Below are 22,416 nucleotides of genomic sequence, written 5' to 3'. Positions count from 1 at the left end.
GGTTTGCGCCAAAAATTTTCTTTTTTTATGCTCTTTCTAACGATGTATCACATGATGGGGGTTGCCATTTGAAATTTTTGAGTTGCTCCCCGCCCCCCCTCCCCCTGGGGGGGTGAAGAACTGAAAAGTACCTCAAAAAGTTTCCCCCTCGATATGAGGAAGGACGCCACAAACCGCAAATCGATATCATAATTAGAACTAAAGTTATGGCCAGTGGTGCGTAACTTTTGAATAACCCTGTATAAAAAAAGTCATAATTTCGTGAGCTTTTTGCAAACATACTGAAAAATCTTCTAATTCGCGAAAAGCTCACGAAAATGATGACCTTTTTTTAATATAATATTTACATAAAAATGTTCACTTTTAACACTTTTGTATGCATGCGTTACATAAAAAAATAAAAAACTTGCCTATAAAAAAAATTACCTAATCTAGCTTTTATCATTTTTCATAAATCATGGTCAAGTCTAAACTTTAATTTTTTTTAATATAAGCGTTACACGTTGTTTTATATAAAACTATCATTTAAATAACAGATGTTTTTTTAATACTTTTTTTAGGAAAAAAATTGTTCTGCTACTAGGGTTGAAATCTCATTAAAAATATTTCCAAGTCAAGTCAAGAAGATTTTCATGGTCTTTCATACTTGAAAAAAATCTCTAAAAATGTCACATAAAATTTCCTCAAACAAAGATCCGCCCATTACTGTCATTGTTCTTCTTTGATGCGTAAATTTATTTCTGTTCTCTTTTCCTGAGAGGGGTGAAATACATAGAAGCAGGAGCAATTATCAATGCCATTTCTCCACGTTTCAGGTTGAACCTTTGACCTCGCTTGATCCTTCTCTGCAGCTCGAAGTTAACATCTGTAGCAAATTTTTATGTTATAACAATCCCTTGGGGCGGAAAAAAAGGTGAGACTTCAGACTTTTGAGATACGGATCCAAATCTCAGACTTCCCGACTTAAATTTTCCTGATACGGCATAAATTCAGTCCTCTGTGAAAGGAAAGATCCAGTAAGCATCCTCAACCAATAATCAAGAAATAGGGAAAAAAAATCCAGCAAACATCATTGACCCCAGGGGGTTGGTTATGCTTTCTTTAGGTTTTTCGGGCTAGGAAGGTATGTACCCTCCGTTTGCTAGATGTTGCTGATGAAGGCTACCAAGAATTGATTTAGCTTTTAGAAAGTTAATCCACAACTAGTTTAATGTTCAGATACCCTTGTGAGAAGAAGATAGGGACTCCATTGGCACATTGGCAGTGAATTTGGAAGACGCCTTCCCAGGCAAATGAAACCTCAAGTGCTCACCCCTCCCCAGCCCTTAAAATAGAGTATAAATTATATTCGGGGCGGATGGTTGAAACTTCTTTTCATATTCAACAGTGCCACATTTATCTCATGAAGTTGAGCTTGATCGGTGTGGGCATTTGGTTGGGTATATGCAGATCGTTCTTTCTAATAAAAAATTCTAAATCATACCTTGAACTGTTGCTACAGAAAATGTGCACTTCTGATGACACTGTGACGCCGACGATAAAACTGAGAAATGATCTTAAACTAGAGGCGAGGACTAAATTTGGAGATTTTCTGGAGAAAGGATGTGAATTACCTACTATTTCAGGCAGACCATTTTTCTTCAACGCAGACTCTTCCTTTGAGAAACTGTCATCAATGAGCAGCTTTGACCGCAGCAATGGACCGCTCACACATGTGCCCAAATTTTCTACGCTAGGATTTTTTATACCTACCTATAAGTAGTAATACACACCATTTGACACTTCAACAATAAAAGAACACGCTTTAATAAAACCATAAAACAAACATAATTTCCATCTGCACGCTGCACTTCATTAGATGCTGCTTTCGGGGAACGATTCCTAACACTGACATTTGTAGACACAGAACTGAAATGTAGGCTTTGATTATTACCAAAGTAAGCGTTTATGTTGGAAAAACAACACTGCCACAGCTGAAACATATAACGGCGAGGCACAATAAAATCGTCTACGAGGAAAAAAGGAGCAGATCAAACTGACGAGCTACTTGGCTTCAGCTTTAATCATAAAGAGCGAAAGGCCAATGATGTTTTTTCATTTGCAGGTTAAAAAAAATATTGCATAAAATTTTACGTAAAGTTTGCATTAAAAAAAAAAAAAAAAACCCCATAGTTTGGTAACTGGTTTGCCATTTATTATCGTATAATAAATGGCAAACCAGACCACCATTTATTCCCGTTTCTGAAATCTGAACTCGGGGGAGTTAATTTTGAATCAGTGGAAGAGGTCAAACAAGCCGTCCACTCTATTTCATCTCCGGTCAGCTTAAGACCTCTACGCGCGTGGCATCCAAAAGCTGTTCTGCTCTTAGTCTCAGTATCAGACCTGCTTGGATCGAGCTGGTTATGTGGACAAGTGAGGTAAACCCCTTATTCTGCAAAAATGTCTTTGATTTTTCGTCAGTGATGAACGACTGAGGCTTTGGCAGAGAAGCTCTTCTCCTGTCGCGGACTTCAAATCCGCGCGGATCCGGCGGGAGCGTCGAGCACCCCGGCGCGTTCAAACGGCTCGCGTTCAGCTGCACATGGTCCGATTTTGTTGCGGTTTGTTTTGTTGGACTCAATATTTCCTAAGGAAAATTTTGAGCCCAAATTTTTCAAAATTGGTCCATTCTTATTGATTTTAGAGAGGGGGGATACTTACTCATTGAACGCCCCTCGTACCATACTGTTCATAGTGTAAATTAGAGTACCTTTATAGACAGAGTATGGCTGAATATGGGTGAGTATGGCAGGTTTTGATTTGTCAACGAGTTTTTAGGCTTCATGATGCTCTTCCCTAGTAGCACAATGGGAGTCAAAAACGTTTTAAAAATGTTTCACTGAAATCAAAAACGTCGCCAACACATTTCATCGAAACATTTTAAAAACATTGGAAATGTTTTCTTCAGTTTTTAACACGTTTCATACACTTCTCTGTCACCCCAAATTTTTGTCAAACTGCATGACACCCTACGCAGAAGTTTCTGATACCTATTGAGGATTATCAAAGTTTCACTGATCCGTTTCAGGAACATTTTTGAAACATATTTTTGAAAGGAAAGGTGCTTGATGCTCTCACAGAATTGTTTCAGAAACGTTTCCAAAACATTTCCTACGTTTCATCGAAACATATTAAACACGTTCAGAATGTGCTCATTCAGTTTTCAACACGTTTCAGACACTTCTCTATGTCACCCCAAATTCTTGTGTCGCCTACGCCGTGGGAAGATGTTTCTGAAACCTATTGAGGATGTTTCAAAGTTTCACTGATACGTTTCAGAAACATTTCTGTTACATGTGCTTGAGAATATTAGGTTCTGACTGTTCACTATGAAATTTTTTAGAAACGTTTGCATGTTCCAGAAATGTGTTTCTTCGGGGATTAATTAGAGGCTAATTAACAAAAATTTCAGATATTTGTTTTAACAAATGTCGTTGTGGGATTAGAACCATCACAACAGGATTTCCTTGATACCAACCATGCCTGAAGACTGAATCGTTACACTTCATCATTATCAAGCTATCAGAGGGACCAGGACACCTTCACTTTAGAAAAGAATACGCAAAGCATGATGTATGGTTTCAATATTCTAGATAATCCATAACTTATGAGCTTTTGTGGAGATGAACTCGATGCATACAAGGAATTAATCATTTTTATAACCTCCACATAATTAAATGTCCAAAAAGTATAGCTTGAAACGAAAAATTAAGCTGAAATTTGGTACAATTGAAAAATTAAACGTCAACGCCCTCTGGTGGATTCAGTTTGAACTAGGAAAAGTTTTAGGAAGGTCCTAGAAATGTTTCTATGTTATTCAATGAAACATTTCTAAAACGTGCCAAAAACATTTTTAAGTGACGTATAAATTCGAACAAAATATTCAAAAAGGTATCAAAGACATTTTGAAAGGTTTTGAAAACGTTTTCAAAAAATCGGGCGGAAAGAATATAAGAATAGGTTTTCCAATTGTATCTAAAACATACACCTCTAAAACCTCATGATTTTCTATATTGTTTCCAAAACGTTTCGAAGTGACGCCACTGTACCTATAGGTACAAAGTATTTCAAAGAGCATTCAAAAATATTTCAGAAAAAATGCGCACGAAGAAAAAAACAGGTTTTCAAATGGTATCAGAAACATTTTCAATTTAGATCTTCGATACCTGTTGAAACGTTTTCAAAATGTGGCCCAAATATGTCAACTAAAGCCACCCATTTCAGATATCATTTATACTTTGTTTTGGGAACGTTTTAACAAAGATTAATGAGATGAAGGAGAAATGTTTGGAAAATAATTTTGACTCAATTCAACGTAATAAAGATCAAACTAGATCAAAATGTTTTAAATTTGTTTAAAACATTTTCTAAATGAAATACGACAATTTCTTATATCATAGGAAATATTTCTAAAATGTTTTAGATATGTTTCTGGAAGATCGCGTAAAAATCTTTTTAAACTGTTTTTAAAACATTTTAATATTATTTAGATCTAGCATCAAAAAACTAAAATTAAAACATTTTTTTATTTCAAAAATACTTTTTATGTGAAAAAAACCTAGGTTTCACAATAATGTTTCCAAGATAGTTTGGAAACATTTAAATGTTTCATTGTTTTATCTGCAATTAGTTTCCAATTTATTTCTGATACATTTTGATTTTGATATTTTTATTTAAAAAGGAAACGTTTTTAAAACGTTTCAAATTTATATTCATGAAACTTTCGAAGCGCTGGTGTCAATTATTTGTTTCAAAAATGTTTTTGGAACGTTTCAATGAGATGATATAAGTTTGAGACTTTTGAGATGTTTCTGAAATGTTGGTGAAAAAGATTGTGCTACTAGGGTTATACGGCCGTAAATAAACAAACAAGATGGCGGCTCACCGTAACATCGATAAGAAGCTAAATTTGACAAAAATTTCAATTATACGGCAGTAACAATTTAAAGTAGCATATCTACGAATAACACACGAAAAACACATGAAAACATTGTTAAATCGCCTTTCACCTTCATCATAGGAGGATGTAAGATGTGCATCAATCTTATTTTGGTTACCTTTATTCTGGAAGTTTCAGATGACGAAATTGTGCAAGTGAACGACTTTCGAAGGATAGAAAGAGTGGATGATATAGAACCTACAAGCGGTGCTTATTACAACTCTGGGTAAGTATTTGTGATTCTATAGGTAGGTACCATAATTCTCTGTGAAACCGCTGTAATTATTAATGTTCATACTGAAAAACCCATGCTCTTTGGATTATACGAATTTGCTTTTATCCTTTTTCATTAAAACTAGACACTCACATTAAGCGAATTTTCGCAGCGGATCGGGTAGAGCGCGTGACTCCGATCCGGTAAATTCTTATTTTCTAGAGTACTTATATTGAGAGAGTATGGCCACTGGAGTTACCACCTCTGATTGGCTCAGCCATTTTAGGCTAAATGGAGCCCTTAGGACCCAAAAATGGCGGACGCCATAAATTAATGTAATGCAAAATGACTCAAAATGTAGTTTTCTTTGCATATCATAACGAGAAATTTACTCAAATGCACTATTGCGACATCTTTACATATTTTTAAGGCTAATCGTGTACAATTTTTGAGAAAAATTATCTTAGATGTAGTAATAAGGTTGGCAGCAAGTGCGGTTGGTGATAACCGTCAAAAGTTAGCAATGACCCCCCTCCCATCCACAAAAACCAAAACAAAGCACCGCCATTTTTGGGATGACGTCACATTTCGAGATATATCGCGATTTTAGGCCTGGTGCCCTAACCGGGATTCGGTCGGTTCGATTTACATGGGATTTCCCATAAGGAACGGAAAGTCAATTTTCAAACCCTGATTCTGGGTAGTTTCAGACAGTTTCTGCCGTATTTTTTTGCGATTATGAATTCTATATATCCTCAAATGTACGTTTCCATCGGGTGAATCTCCAATTTCGCATTGGATATTTTAGTTATACTCAATGTATCGAAGCAAATCCCGAAAGTGAGGTTATGTTACCCCTTTGTCTACATTCTTCTCCGGGATTCTGAAGAATATTATTTCTTCGATTTTATGAAAAAGGACGAGGCATTGGTAGATTGAAAATACGTTACTGAATTCATAAGCATTATTTCATCCTCTAAGTCGTATTATTGTGACAGCCTGTGCGCGTGTCACATGATTCGTAATACCGAAGACATAAAGACGGAATGCTCGTATCTAAAAGCACGGGGAAAAAGTGAAGCCTGGTTTGGCGCTGGGTGCTTGTGTGAGTGTGTAAATGAGCGCGGGAATTCATGGCGGCAAACGGAAAGATTTGAACTTGTCCTCTTGATTTTTACACATTTGTATAACTTGATTTTGTCTACATGATTCAATGTATTTGGTCATGTATTACCCATCAATCTCTTCAGAAATATCTAGAAAATTGATTTCTGCGATCTCAGACGCAGAAATTTTTCCTTGTTCTCGAGATATTCTTGATGGAAAATAAACTCCGCGTTATTTTCCAAAAGAAGCCCAGTGGGCACCAGGCGGATCAGCCTATCAGAGACGACTTGTAAAAGTAGGAGGTGCCACTCAGCCCACAATCCATATAGCGGCTCTTGTTTTCTCTTCAATACGAACCGAATAGTTCTATAGATCGGATTCTATACATCAAACGGGTGAGATTGTATCGATATCGATTGGTTCAAAATATAAACATGGCCTCAAAAGTCAATTCAGAAATCTGAGGGAACGGGTCTTTTGAAAAAGATTTTTTATTCTTTTGAGTACCAAATGCCAATGCAAAGTGAAATTGTTAGGAATTTTCTCATTTTCAGCTTTTCCAACTTAAATCCTGATGGTTTTGTTTGAGGTCATGTTCTATTGTTTTGAACCAAACGATACATCGAACCACTATCGAATACGGTCTATAGGGGCTCGATCAGTTGATTACACGATGAATCGAATTTTTGGATAAATGAAAACTGAAGGTAAGCAGTCAATAATCGAATCAAAATCAATCGATTTGTGCATGTAATTTTTTCTAAATGTCAAACATCAACACTATACCTAGCCCAGAGTACGTAACCGAGAATCAAAGCGGGTACTCGCATTGCCAAAAATGGACCATCCGTTCGTCCAGACCTTTCAAAATTACGTGTGTGTAAATGGGCGATGCCGTTGCTCAGTCTTAAATTTTAGTCAAGTTCTTAAATTTTTATTGATTTATTCAATATTTCGGTGCTCTGATCTTTGGATTTTCAACGCTTTAACAAATATTATATTGGTAGTTTTTCGAGAAGTTCATCTCTAAAATCGGCTAAAATCCCTCCAATGCTTTGGTAATGGAACTGTTTTCGCGCGCTTCAGCTTCAGATTGCGCGACCAAGTAGAAAATGGATAGTAATGCATTTTTTGATTGGTCGATCACTTCTCCGTTTAGGACGCAGAGACGAGTAGAGACCGTGCACGCCCTACGTGCTTGCTCATTTCGGCGAGGCAAATTTTTTTTCGGGATTCAACTGGAACGGCAGCCATCAAATTCTTGATTTCACATCATGGATGACGGTACCTACCTCCGGGTTAGTCTAAACTCGACAAAAGTGGAAGCGGTCATGAAGAAGAAAGGTATGGCAGCCAACCATAGACACACGTAACTCCCTCATTCTGAAAATTGAGTTGGATTTCACTGGACTTTAGAGAAAACGGCGTCACCAATTTCGACCATTTTGGTGTCTACGGATGCAGCTATGATGTTTCAAAAAGTGACAAGGACTGTTTTTTTTAAAAGAAAAGTAGAAAATCCCACGCCCAATATGAATATAAATAAAAATAAAAAAAGAAGCCCCATTAATAAGAGCATAACGAATAAGTCAACCATTATTAACATCTCGCATAATATGAATTACTCTATCAAAAGCTAAGGTGAATCTACAGCGGTGCGTAGTAAGAAATTTTTCCGCGCAGGGAGCGCAGCGCCACCGCTGTGTTTTGATTTTTTGGTCCACGTTATTAGAGTCCGTAGGTACAGCCCCACATGAGTCCTTGAGCTTTTATGAAAGTTACAGGAATTTCTGTTAAAATCGAAGAGTCATAAGTTCTAGCCATAACATTTTAGTCACCCCTGTCAAGTCAAAACAGTCAGCCTTCCTGTAAGATACACCTACACCCCTCTTCCTGTAAGAGCGTTTTCATAAGAACAGAATGAAAACTGAAATATGTACATCTAACCTTTGTAATTAGTATCAGCTGTTTTGACTTGACAGGGGTGAATAAATTATTTAGTTAGGTAGTAATAAGTCATTTTATGACATTTTGGAGGAGTTTTAAAGGATAAGTTGGAAAGTTTTCCGTTTTACAATTTACTAAGAAGAATGTAAACAAACCACCACTACGCCAACAGCCGTAATTCACCAGTCGACACCATGTGAAATCACAAAAATTAATGGCTGCCGTTCCCGTCGATTCCCCGAAAAGAGAGTGCGTCTGCTGATTTTCGACGTGCAAGGTCTCTACTCATCTCAGGTAAGATGGGAATGCTCGTATACTGTGCTTTGGTTCTAGGTTACCTACCCTAACAAGCCGGCTCCAGACTACGCGGCATTCGCCGAGTGCCGAGCCGAGTCACGAATATTCGAGGTTCTGGAAGCGACGGGCAGATGCGAGCGTTTCCACGAGTATACAGCGCCACACTACTCGTGAAAGTCGTACTTGGCTCGTCATTTGGCAAATAACGAATTTCTGATGGGAAAGGACAAATATTCGCCAAGTGAAGAAAAAACACTGGAAAACGCTGCACCTCTCCGCCCTCTTCCTACAAAACCTATAGCGAACATTCGGCGAGTGAGGACGAGTAGTCTGAATGGCACCCCGATGTTGCGATGGACGCTCGGCTTCGCGCTCGCGATCCCTTTGACTCGTGTCTTAAAAACCGACTTTTAGCGGGTTGGGGCGAATGCCGAGCCGAGTGACTCGCCTCGCGTCAACTTGAGTCAAGTCAACGGGAATGTTCCATCCAGACTACTCGGGACTTGCCACATATTCGGTACTCGGTGAATGCCGCGTAGTCTGGAGCCGGCTTAAACTGGGCCGGGGGCCGAAATTTGTCAGCTCTTTCCCAAGAAGGCGTACCGTTGCTGAGTCCAAACCGCATCACCGGCCAGACAAAAGCGCTAAGCCGGACTTATAAGTGCGGTCGAGACTCGTCCTATGTATATCTAAGCACGGTGGAAGGGCCGAAAAAAATCGGCCCCTGGGTGGCTTTCTATGAGTATGACTGATATGTACGTATTTTTGTTCTACTACCAGTTTTCAATCCGAAAATCACCAATTCTTAAGGGACAGAGTAAGACACTTGGCACAAAATTTATCCGAACGAGCTTTGCGCATCAAGCGACGTTTTGATTTTCCACCCACGCCCTCGACGGTCAGTAGCGATCCCGGTAAGAATGTAAACATACGTGTTGCTCAGAGGTGAGCACTATTAGCCAAGGTACCCCCATCCCCTTTCAAACTTCTGTATCAGTTAGGAAAACAGTTACAGGGATGGCAGGTGACTTTTTGATAATCATGTATTCTATGAATGGCCCCTCTTACGTAATTTTCTGCTTTGAATGTAAAGTATGATAAGCAGTTTGCAATTTCACAAACCGAGATAAAGATGTCGTCAGGTAAGTTGACACTTGTTTACTTTCGATTTGCAGGAGCAGGCAACGAATTTACGCCTTATTCGCACAAATCGTTGTTCGCTACTATCCACCTTAAAAACATCCGTTTTATGATCGTATTGTAAGAATACTACCCTAGTAGCAGAACAAATTTTTGTTTTTCTAAAAAAAGTATAAAAAAAACATATCTGTTATCTAAATGACCGTTTCATAAAAAAAAAAACGTGTAACGCTTATATAAAAAAAAATCCAAGTTAAGACCTGACCGTAATATATGAAAAATGATAAAAGGTACTTTTTTGATGATAAGGTAATTTTTTTTATACACTCATTTTTTATTTTTTTATATAACGCATGCATACGAAAGTGTTAAAAGTGAACATTTTTATGTAACGATTATATAAAAAAACAGGTCATCATTTTCGTGAGCTTTTCGCGAATTAGAAGAATTTTTAGTATGTTCGCGAAAAGCTCACGAAAATTATAACATTTTTTTATATAATGGTTACATAAAAATGTTCACTTTTAACACTTTTGTATGCATGCATTATATTAAAAAAATTAACTTTCGTACATAATATTTATCTTTTCCTTCTAGTTCTGCTACTAGGGTACCGTTCAGTTTTCAGTTATGATCAGCGACTTTTATGTGGTTGTGATTGTTATAGTTTTGACTGTATTAAAAAACCTATCTAAGCTTTGTGTTCTCACTTCTGCGAGAGTCGGATGTTTTCATGTGGATAGCAGTGATGCAAAAACGCCTGCAAATTGAAAGTAAACAAATGTCAACTTATCTGACGACACCTCTAAGTACATAAGGGCCTCCAGTTTCACGATCTAAAGTAGGTACATAAAAAAAATTTAAGGAGAATCTGATGAAAGCTAAAAATTACCATTTTAGAACAACATTTTATACCTACCTCTCTTCATGAAGAGACGTTCAATGCATCAATTTAGATTTTATTTAGAGATCTTACATATCTATTGTAGATTGATTCTGTAGGTAACGATTACTTTTCAGACGATGGAAGCAGCGTGCGTCCGTTTTCCTCACCGCAGGACAGAAGGGCTCAACTGGTTCAGTGGATGTCCAGAGATATGGCTGCCAGCACAGGAACGATCTATTCTTCCCTCCGGACAACAATTTCAAGTCATGTTTTTGTTATTGAGCCCCAAAGTAAGTCCCAAGTTAAGACTAAACCCATCATGAGATGGTAGTAAGTCAAATTTTCTTAGGTACGTATATTTTCTCTTTTTTCAGTATGACCCACAGTCGGATCGGAGTTTTATCATGTCCAGAGCACATAGCTTTCCAAGTTTTGGTCGTAAGGTGAGGTTCGGTATCTGAGGAGGAGTTCGAGGAAAAATTTCAAAATGTCGACCTCATGATTTATCATGATCGAGGATTATATCTAATTTTCATTAGCCGGAAGGTGATGTCCTCCTCATGAAGGTTGAAGAAAACGATATTTGAATTTAAATGAAAATTTTTGGTTAAAAATGATGTTATAACTGTTAGCGAGAAAAGTATTTAAATCTGAGAAACGAATAGCGGTCAAAAAAATATCTCTTCAAGATAAACGAACAAAACTTCATGTATTATTATATCAAGAACTATTATATTTCAGGATACTTTTTGCCCAGTTACATTGTCACTTATACAGGGTGACACTAAGGAAAGTCCGTCCCACCCCTGCTAACTTTTGAACGAATTGAGCTAGAGAAATGAAACTTTGGGAATGTTCCTATCTCAAAGGGGAACATCTTTTGGGGGGGTCAAAATTTTGGTCTCCCCTCAGGGGGAGTGCGGGGGGCCCCCAACTTTTTTTTTCAAATGGCAACCCCCATCTTGTGTTACCTTATTCGAAAGAACATAAAAAACTAAGAATTTTGGCGCAAACCGAAGATCAATATCTTAATTTTTGACCGAGTTATGATAGGTCAAAGGTCAAATTTGACCTATTTTCAAAAAATCATAATCCCGATTCAAATTATCGTAAAGAAAGAAATAAAACGGGAAAATTTACCAAATTGTGTTTGCTTTTAAGTAAAAATTGCAGAAATCACTTCGAACTCATTTTAAGGAGGGGGGGGGGGGGTCGGACCCCCAAAGGTCATTCAATTTTCTAGCGAAAAAAGCCAATTTCCCCTGAATTTGCCTCCCATATTATCTCAGTAGGGTCAAAATCAGTTCAAGATAACGTTGGCAAGTCCCCAAATTTCGGGAAAAGTTCAAAAAAAGGAAATTTACGGTGATTAAATTTGACCGTTTAAATTTCGTTTTTTTTTTTTAACTTTTCCCGAAAGAGGTTGTTCCAAAAACGCCGATTTTGGCCCCCCCCCCCCTGGATTTGGCCCAAACTTTGCTCAGATGTTGTACTAAGTGTCCCCGATGCTTGGGCAAAATTTCAGCCCCCTCGGATACTTAGGGGGGAGGGGGCAGGGGGGCAAAGTAGCAATTTTTTCAAAACTTTAAAAATCGATATCTCGCGAACGGTTTGAGTGTAAGTGTTACGGTTTGCGCTAAAAAACGTTAAAAAATATTCTCTACACGAATATTGATGCTGTTTGCATGGTTGCGTAATTTATCGTAGTCATAAATCGATTTTTTCATGAAATTCTGCATCTACCACACTTTGTTTGACCTTGGGGAAACGATTCATTCTTGAGTTATAGCGATTTTTCTGCGCGTTCCCGGTTACGATCCCTAAAGTCGGGAGACATTGTACCTCCCTCTTTTACCCCCCAAGGGAGGGTAGGGGGGCTTCGGGACCATGAAATTCGGATACCTTGGGGTCAATTCCCTATTTAACCCCGCGGTCCCCCACTTCGTACTACCTAAACCAACCGAGAAAAAGACCTGGTACGGGTGGTCCGGGACACCCTGTATAACGAAGTATAAAAAACATATTTATAGGAGGGGAAGGGTTGGGGGAGGAGAAAATATCAATAATTACAGCCTACAGCATTAATATAAGGCCCTAGCAGTGAAACAACCTCTGCCTCGCCCGGGGGGGATGTAGCGCCGCCGATATGCCGCCCGCGCGTAACCGGGAACGCGCAGAAAAATCGCTATAACTCAAGAATGAATCGTTTCTCCAAGGTCAAACAAAATGTGGTAGATGCAGAATTTCATGGAGAATCACCTCAACTGGTTTTTATTCACATAGCAACGATCGCCTGGAGAGGAGAGACGAAAAACGAAAAAAAGTCGAACCTCCAAAATCGAAAAAATCGATTTATGACTATGATAAATTTCGCAACCTTGCAAACAGCATCAATATTCGTGTAGAGAATATTTTTTAATGTTTTTTTAGCGCAAACCGCAACACTTACACTCAAACCGTTCGCGAGATATCGATTTTTAAAGTTTTGAAAAAATTGCAACTTTGCCCCCCTGCCCCTTCCCCCCTAATTATCCGAGGGGGCTGAAATTTTGCCCAAGCATCGGGGACACTTAGTACAACATCTGAGCAAAGTTTGGGCCAAATCCAGGGGGGGCCAAAATCGGCGTTTTTGGAACAACCTCTTTGGGGACTTGCCAACGTTATGTTGAACTGATTTTGACCCTACTGAGATAATGTGGAGGCAAATTTAGGGGAAATTGGCTTTTTTCGCGAGAAAATTGAATGACCTTTGAATTGACGTATTTGGGGGTCCGAACCCCCCCCCCCCCTCCTTAAAATTAGTTCGAAGTGATTTCTGCAATTTTCACTTAAAACCGAACACAATTTGGTAAATTTTCCCGTTTTATTTTTTTCTTTACGATAATATGAACCGGAGTTATGATTTTTTGAAAATAGGTCAAATTTGACCTTTGACCTATCATAACTCGGTCAAAAATTAAGATATTGATCTGCGGTATGCGCCAAAATTCTTAGTTTCTTATGTTCTTTCGAATAAGGTATCACAAGATAGGGATTGCCATTTGAAAAAAAAAAGTTGGGGGCCCCCGCACCCCCCCCCCCCCCCAAAGATGTTCCCCTTTGAGATAGGAACATTCCCAAAGTTTCAATTCTCTAGCTCAATTCGTTCAGAAGTTAGCAGGGGTGGGACGGACTTTTATTACACCCTGTATAGGACACCGTCGTGAGGCAAGCTTGCACTACACCGACTCCTGTGCGGTGGACTGTGAGGCCGATTGCTTACTGCGTGAAATGTCGAGATGAACTCGTTTTGCCGATGCTGCTCGCTCACATTTTGTGTCGAGCTTACAAACCGACACACCGGTGCCTCTCACATTGGTCTGTGGAGCAGGTCGGCGTAATTGATGAGTTTGTTTGAATCCTCTAGTTTGAGCGTGGGCTAGAGGCTTGCGATCCAATTTTCGTAGTATCGTATCTATGCTCAGGAGCGGAACGGCAGACGTAAGCGCGGGGTATCTGACTGCGGCGAGTCGGTGGGGGCGAGACGTCTGAGTCGAGGGGTCAGCCGAGCGTCATTTAATTTCGGACTTGGGTTTTTTTTTTTTTTTTTTTTTTTTTTTTCTGTCGTTAATCTTAAGTTATAGTGAAGGTCCAGTTTTCTCGAAAACGAAAAGTCGTATCAAAATTCGATGGCACGATTTTCCGATCTTCGAAAATGTAAAAGAATTGCACCAGTTCGGGGCGGATCGGAGGAGGGGATTTTTCCGAAATTTTGTCGAGTTGTTCCCACATATCCATTTATCCTTTTTTCTTCGCGTTTGAGTTTTTATGTTTTTACTTGTAATACTTTCTGATGCTTCTCATGACTCGGCGTATGAGGAGGAGTGGTGGAAGGGAAGGTTGGGGGTTGGGATAGGAGGAGAGGGAGTTGAGAAGGGGGGCCTCGCACCTATGTCATCATTGAACTTTCGAGGTCAAAAAAAGCACCAATGCGCTCTCTCCCGCATTTTGCCCTCACTGTTAAATTGGAGTAAATAACACAAGAAAAACAAGTATTGAAATTTAAAAGATGCTATTGAGGGAAGTTTTAAGTTTCTTTGACGCCGTCAATTTCAATTTTTAGTTGACTGTTCATCTAGTTCGAGAGTAATGCATTTTTTGTAAGGGCGGTGGTAGTATTCCTTTCAAAATCGGCAATCTCGTTTCAACGTGAATTTTTAAAAATCATTCCGAAATTTCTTAAAAGCGCAAAACGTGAATTGAGTTTTCGAATTTCGCTTGGTTTCGGCGCTGCGGTTTAACACAGAGTCAAGAATCGGACGGGAACGAGGGTCAAAATCGATTATCGGGCGTGTTGCCGAATTTGTAAATCGCAATAACTCAGGTTCCCTGAGTTTCTCGCAAAAGTATAGTACATAGCTGGATGCGGCATTGAACGAACAATAACCTAAACCTAAGCTAACGGGTTTTCAAAGTCTTTGTTAACACCATGATCATCCAAAAATAAAAAGTTCTGACTTTTATGAAAGATGATCAAGGTGTCAACGATCACGGCATCAACGAAACTTAAAACTTCCCTCTATAACATCTTTCAAGTTTCAAGTCTTGTTCTTCTTGTGTTATTTACTTGTGTTATTACTAAAAGTCTCCTGAGAGAAAAGATCAATACATTATTATTGATGTGCGGCATGGTGCCCACGACCACCCGAAAATGTTGCAGCTTTGGAGAGCTGTAAGCCGAAAATTTCAAAAAGCAAGGTTATGTTTTAACTTCAGATTTGGATTCTATTCGAATAGTTACCTAGGGTAGGTGGGGGTAAAAGGCCGCATTTTTCCGTTTCGGCCGTCTGTAGGCCGCCGTATCGCGTGAAAATTTCTGTAATGTGGTAAAATATGTGCTAAAGACCCTTAGGCACAAAATGGCACACTTTCCTGAATTTTAAAAGCATTTTCGAATTTTTTATGAATTTTTTTCAAAAATTTCGTAAGTGCGGCCTTTTGCCCCGAAAATGGGGAAAGAGGCCGCACTTCCGGAAAAGTTCGTAAAAACTTCGGAAATGCATTCAAAATTCTGGAAAGTGTGCTATTTCATGCCTAAGGGGCTATAGTTGATATTTTACCACATTTCCAGAATATCCATGCGATACGACGGCTGACAGACGGCCGCAACGGAAAAGTGTGACCTTTTGCCTCCACCTACCCTACATTTTAGGATCTTTGGTAATTATTAATAATATTTAGTAAAATATGTAGTAAAAGATTTAGTATTGGTAGTATAAGTTGATAGATTAAGTATTAGTGCTATTTTAGTGAAGGCCGCATGCGGCCTTTTGCCCCATCGGACCTGCAGCTTTTTGCCCCATTTGATGACGTAGGTAACCATAACCTCTAAATTCAAAGACAAGGCCATTAGCCGAAAAGTGACGGCGGGATATTCAAACCATCCTTATCATTGTTCGAACTGCAGCTCGTCCGAATTTTTCTATCAATTATAAAACTTGAAATTGACCAAAATAAAACTGGAAAAATCGATTTTTTTTCACGAAAAATTAACTCTCCTCATATTTTCGAGGGAACGCGTCCGTTCGGTCCGAAACTTCGTCAACACAACAGCACCACCATGCACTACCAACATAACTAACACGGTTCCTGTGCCAACCTAAATTTTCGGGAAAAAAGTCGGGTGCGGCCTTTTACCCCCACCTACCCTACCTAAAATTGATACGACGCCTGGCGTATCCTATTTCTGTGTACAGCCATATCTCAAAATCTATTCGTTCAACTTCATTCAAAATTTGCATGGAGGGCCATATCAATGATCTCCTTACTTATGCACTTCAAGTGATGTTGAGGAGCGCCAAAATTTAGGGGGCCAGGGGCAATACATGATTTTTAGCAAATTCACCCTAAGTTCAATGGGAGCGTCACGTTATCCTCTCTGTTAGTTAAAAATACACACAATTTTAAGAAAGTTTGCGCAATCTTTCGATGTATCACTCTCATTTCCTCGTCGTTATTTGTCATACTATTATTGTAAATAGTTACTTCAACTCTAGCTGCACAGTCAACAGTTTCCCGCAAATATTGAGATCTCAAGAGGAGGGGGAGAGGGGATTCGTCAAGTGTTACGTAATTCTTAAAAGATGGTCCGAGGTTGCGTTACGAGGTGTGAAGGGGGAGGGGGGGGGGGTTCAAAAATACTACAAATAAGCGTTACGTAATTAATGAACACTCCCTTTCCAATTTAAACTTAGAAGTTGGTGTTCTGCCACGGCGAATACTATTGTCGATCATCACAGTCTCATACGTGCGGCCTCGGTTACTTCAGTTATTTTCATGTCTCAAATTATTTCGAAGAAATCAAAATTTTATCATGTACCTCTGACTCACAGTATGATACAAAATATGTACTTACCTATATACGTCAAAATTGTCGGTCCAATGAGCCCATGACCATTATGGGCCCACCTATGGAGTTCTTGTCTTCTTCCTCTTCTTCTTAGGTATTCTTCTTCTCCTTGTTTTCTGAGAGATTTTCTTATGTAATGCCGAAACATAACTTCGGATATAATTTATCTCTCAATGGATGGGGCGGTCAATTTTTTAGCTTTTTGAGAACTTGTCTAGGCCCTTCAAAGTATTTAATTGGGGTCCTCAAAGTTCGGAACCGGTTTCTCAAGCTAACAATAGAGAGGAACTGCCCTTAGGAGTTCGAGCTCTCAAAATTTTATCACCGGGGCCTCTTGAAGGCACGTGCCTTTCAATAGGACTCCTTGGAGTCAAGTATCGGGAGTCTGGGCTCATTCCATGTGGCCTGAATGATCACTGAACTCCAGCCAACTCTGGGGACCTGCGCTTTTCATTATACCGCAATCAGACGCTGAATTTAGCACCTGAATGTGGAAGTCAACAGTCATCGCCCAACGGCTAAAATTTAGCAAATTCGAGTTATTTTCATCCAGATTTGTATAAAATCTACTCGAATAGTTCAGACAAATTCAAATTGGTCCGATGGTTGCTGAGAATCGTTGCTGAATTTTGCGCGTCACGCGCAAAATTCAGGCATCGGGCCGATGACTTCCACATTCAAGCCACATTCAGCGTGTGATTGCGGTAAGGGTCCCATTCATTCAAAGGGACGTGGACCTAGGGGTAGTTTTGGATTTCGCGACTCATTTCAGTCTTAGATTGGAACACCTAGGTTACCTTTGTGGCGCTTTGGAGCACAGTCAATTTCATTTCTCTATGAAATGCCGCTCATCTTGAGGTTTTCCGAAAAAAAAAAATGTTATCCTCTAGTTTACCTAAACCAAACCTAACCTCCCACCTGTGCCATTCTGCCCTGAAACGTCTGCATAAGAAAGAGGGTTAACATAGACAACACAACATGATTGCTCTCTGATTTTTTCGGCAGGTTATTGGTACATTGGGTGGCTGTGCCTCGTGACAGTTGGGTACTTATACAATTCTTGGGTAATCCCTTTGAGGAACACTTTTCCATATCAGACTGGAGATAATCTGCTGACATGGATAGGAATCGACTACATCATGGATGCCCTATATTTTGTCGACGTTGTTTTCGTCAAACCCCGAATGATGTACCTCGAGGATGGTTTTTGGGTTCGAGACCCTCAACTCACTCGAAAAAACTACTTCAGAAAGTCTCAATTCAAAGTAAGTTTCTGTATGTACTTGTGTAATAGTGTTTGGAGAACTGCTGAAAGAGAGGACAAACAAAAGCCGGTAATTTAACCATGCATGAATACCATGCATGCATGCATTTTATTGCATGAATTAATTTTGGATTACGGATTTTGATTTATGGCTGGAAAATAATTTGTTTGTGGAGCGAGGAATCTGATATTTTGGACCCCCTGAATCCCCCCCTCCCCAAAAAAAGTCCACATCGATAGCGTGACGGGGTTCGGGTTTTTATTTGGGGAAGGGGGGGGGGAGTGCCTCAAAACCGTGGATTTTAATAAGACTTGCCTGCACCTCAAGGAGTCATGTCATGCACTTTAGAGGCATATACAAGGCAAAGAGGGTTTGGTATGCTTTTTGGTCCGATGAGTGACCATAGTTACCTGCAGGTGAGCTCTCAGAGAAATTGTTAAATCTGTTATCAACACGGGCTGAGAGTTCGCCTCTTAGGTCAACTAGGAGATTCATTCTCCGAGACAGCAATGGATGCTGTTGTGCAGTAATACTCTCTTTTTTCAGTAGTAAAAATGGAAACAAATAAGAGTTTTGGAGGTATTTTGTTAGAGGATAGTGACTTGCCAGGAGTCTCTTTACCCAAGTCATTGGGTTTTTGGAAGTTTTTCTATGTACTCCAGGAATTATGCGACAAATTTGGCCAAATGAGGGTTAAAATTAAAAACAAGCTGATTTTTGGCATAGTGAGTCCTTATGACCCCCTGAGTCCTCCCAAAAAAGTCCCCTTCGATAGTGTGAGGGGTTTGGTTTTTTTCGGGGGCGGGGGGTGCCCCCAAATCGCGGTTCTCCGGTCATAACACGAGAACGGTTGCTCGTGTAACTACATATGGCAATATTTTTTGAATCCTCGTGGAATTCTGAAGGGATAGAACTCGTATTCAATTTTTTACGCCCCCGGAGCCTCTCAAAATCGTGAAAACATCGTTTCGAGGCACATTTTTGACATGCAGGAAAAGTTCGCTCGGGGTTGTTCAACGACATCGGACGCTGCCTCATACGTCACCAAGTGTGTACCACTAGGCGAAGTCATAGCTCGAGAATACTTTTCCATCAGAAAAATGGAGTTGGTCCAAACTCAAAACTTTCCTCAGTTCGGTCAACCCTTAGTAGAATTCATTCGAAAGAATTCATAGAAGAACCGTACCGCCAATTTGATTGTCCGTTGTGCTTCGGACCACTTGCATACTATGCTTTGCACTGTTGGTAGTTCTTCGATGACTGCGCTGCTCTGCACTTTGCCTTGCATTATCTTGATAACGTCTGTTGATCTTTCCAACTACAGGTTCATTGGCATCCATTTCTTGCACCTGACGTCTTGATGCATCAAACGTTTTGATGGTTTTGATGGCATTCTCCAACGTCTCATCCTGTTTCATCAATAGTTGGATTCTCATCTCTTCAAACTTCGGAAGCAAATTTGCAATCATACTCGCTTTGACAATTTTATCCCTTTGATTGTCTAGGTTAGAGGCCAGGCTTAAATTCTTCAAATTAGTAACAAACTCGTCCAGTGTCTCATCTTCTTTTTGTTTTCTGGTTATTAATTTGTTTAAAGCCATTTCCACATTCTTTTCTGGCTTAAGGTGTGCATCAAATAGTTTTATGAGTTGCTTATGTGTGAATTCGTCGAACTTCTTATTGAACGATGTATATATGCTTATGCGTCATCCCCAAAAGATATTGTAATAGCAAACAATTTCTTCTTGTGTCTGACTCTCCATCACACGTCGTTGCACACATGAAGATTTCAAAATTTGCCTTCTTTACCTTCCAGCGTTCAGCCATATTCGCTCCAATCACAATCTCCAGCGGCTTTATCTTGGCAGATATTGGTTTGGTTGATCCATGGGATGCTGCTCCTCCATCGGTCTCACCATTTGCACTTGTATTTGGCATTGCTCTTGCTTAGTGTTGGCACACGATTCTTGAAACTTTGCAGGCTACTTTGATTGATGGCACAATCTTAGGCTTCGATGGTCGTCACTGGCACATGGCAGTTGCACTCGCGACTTGCGATTTTTCCGTAACCGTACTTACTTTAGAGATCGCGGAAAACCATCGGGTTTTGGCACCATGTTATGTTCGATAAAGATCAACGCACTTTACGGAATTATAGTTTTATTCATCGTTACTCACAAACAAGCCATTCCGGCTGCAGCTGATGATAGATAACAGATAACATATATTGGATAACCTTCACCTTGCGCACTATCCTCTCAGGTGTGGCATTACAGTGATTGCCAACCTGACTGCACTAATACTAGTGGGGCGGAATAGCAAGAAATACCCCTAGAATCGTGCATTTCTGGATAAAAGCATGAAACTTTCAGGAAGTCTTCTACACCTATGAAGAAACGAATTTAGCCTGGGTGCCCAGTTCTATGGGGTCCCAGGGGGGCAGGGGGGTGGGGGAACCCTAAAATCATACAATTCATGTTTTGCTGTGAGAATTTTTGTACACAAGTGAATAAAACTGATTGAGTTTGCGGAATTAATCCCTTTGAGGCCACCTCAATACATATTGGAACGATTTTACCCACTAATCAACCAATTTTGACCAAAAGGTTGCTTGGAGGGGAGGGGGAACCTGAGATTTAAAGCTCCGATTTTCTTGTGAACTACGAATGCGTAATTAAGGCTTATAACAACTAAATCCATTAACCATTATAATTTTACATTTCCGAACTGTTTCAAAATTGATAAAAAAAAAAAAATCGTCATGGCCCGGGGGGGGGGGGGGGGGGAGCGAAGCGCAAGCGCACACCGTGCGAAGGCGGCACAGCGTGCAATAAGGCTCTCCTAATATAACGTCTATGTTGCGCCGCATTTTTTATACCGCATTTTCGATCGTTGCACGTATCTTACGCTCGGTGAAGGGAGAGGGGGCTCATTTTCAACCCCTATTATAAAAATATGAAAATAAAAAAAAAAATGGAAACGAATGATAACATTCACCGATCCAAGAGATTATCATTTAGTGTGTTCCCTCTCATTTTGGATTAGAAATCCTTCTCGATGCTATCAGGATAATTTACAGTTTCGTTCTCATTATCATCATTACCAGTGTTATAGTTTCCCATTTACTACTACTGTGCTGGAGCAGGTACCCCCCTTCCCCATCTTCCCCTCAACAATATTCTGCTTGGCGAAGGCATCGCAAACGTGGTGTCAAAGCTGCGTGCATGGGTGGCAGTTCATCAAAAACCGACGTTTTTTCGTAGAAACTTCTTTACAGCACTTTATTCACGGAAGGTTTCATAGTTTTAATTTATCATACATAGCCACAACGAACTGTTTGATGACACCACATTAGAGCCTTTCAAATGAAGTCATGAAATTTGTTTTAAATTTGTGCACTTTTATTTTTAAGGTGTTGCACATTTTAGCCATTCCTGTTATCGTGAAATTGCCCTTTAAGATGATTCGATGTATGCCATATTTGTGTCAGAACGGCATGCAGTATATCACATCAATTAGTTACATTTTTTCAGATACTCGTCATTTTTATCGAATTTTGCGATCACAATTCTGTTGTCAGGAGACTAAAGAATTCAGTTACCAATTTTGACAATGAAATTGAACGTCGGTAATTAAGGCGTGGTTTTTTAGAGAAAAAATATTGCAATCTTGACTGATATCAAGACGGCACTCAAATGCGATATTTTTCCTCTCAAAAAACCCCGCCTTTGTTATGTTGAATTTTTTTGTCAAAATTGGTTACTGAACTCTTTGCTCCTGACAATAGAATTGCGATCTCAAAATTCGAGAAAAATTATTAATGGCTAAAATAATGGAACGAATCGATGCAATATATCGCACGTCGTTCTGACACAAAATATGGCGTCCATCGAATCACCGTAAGAGCTTTTAAAACCGCAACTAAGTAAGTAAAATACCAAATAAGCCAGTTACGTGTAGTTATGGTGTCCGTGCCACGACACCCATTCTTAATACCAAGATTGCGAGCATGCTGCCTGACGCACGAGGTGCAAAACTCACGATCGAACGTCGGAAAAGTCCAAAATAGAATTTGGGAGAAAAAAGTCAAAGTTTATAAAATCATGCAGTTTCACGTATGTGGACTTAAAATAACTTAATTTTTGTAACTTTTTCCTCTTGGGTAAGATGATTAAAATGATCAGGTCATCC

The 22,416-nt window shown here is 39.6% G+C and overlaps 1 protein-coding gene across 2 annotated transcripts in view; it reads left to right on the top strand.

Annotated features, from left to right (window-relative positions):
* LOC109031664 (Cyclic nucleotide-gated ion channel subunit B) overlaps nt 1-22,416 on the top strand; it is a 49,713-nt gene that overhangs the window by 12,676 nt on the left and 14,621 nt on the right. For both annotated transcript variants that reach the window (XM_072305924.1, XM_072305925.1), the window contains exons 3-6: nt 5,114-5,207; nt 9,327-9,460; nt 10,707-10,862; nt 17,966-18,225. In XM_072305924.1, the coding sequence (XP_072162025.1) occupies nt 5,114-5,207; nt 9,327-9,460; nt 10,707-10,862; nt 17,966-18,225 (644 nt within the window). The remainder of the gene's footprint in view (nt 1-5,113; nt 5,208-9,326; nt 9,461-10,706; nt 10,863-17,965; nt 18,226-22,416) is intronic.

This window comes from Bemisia tabaci, unplaced genomic scaffold (genome assembly GCF_918797505.1).
Source record: "Bemisia tabaci unplaced genomic scaffold, PGI_BMITA_v3".
Lineage (NCBI taxonomy): Eukaryota > Metazoa > Arthropoda > Insecta > Hemiptera > Aleyrodidae > Bemisia > Bemisia tabaci.
This window is presented reverse-complemented; position numbering and strand designations above follow the sequence as displayed.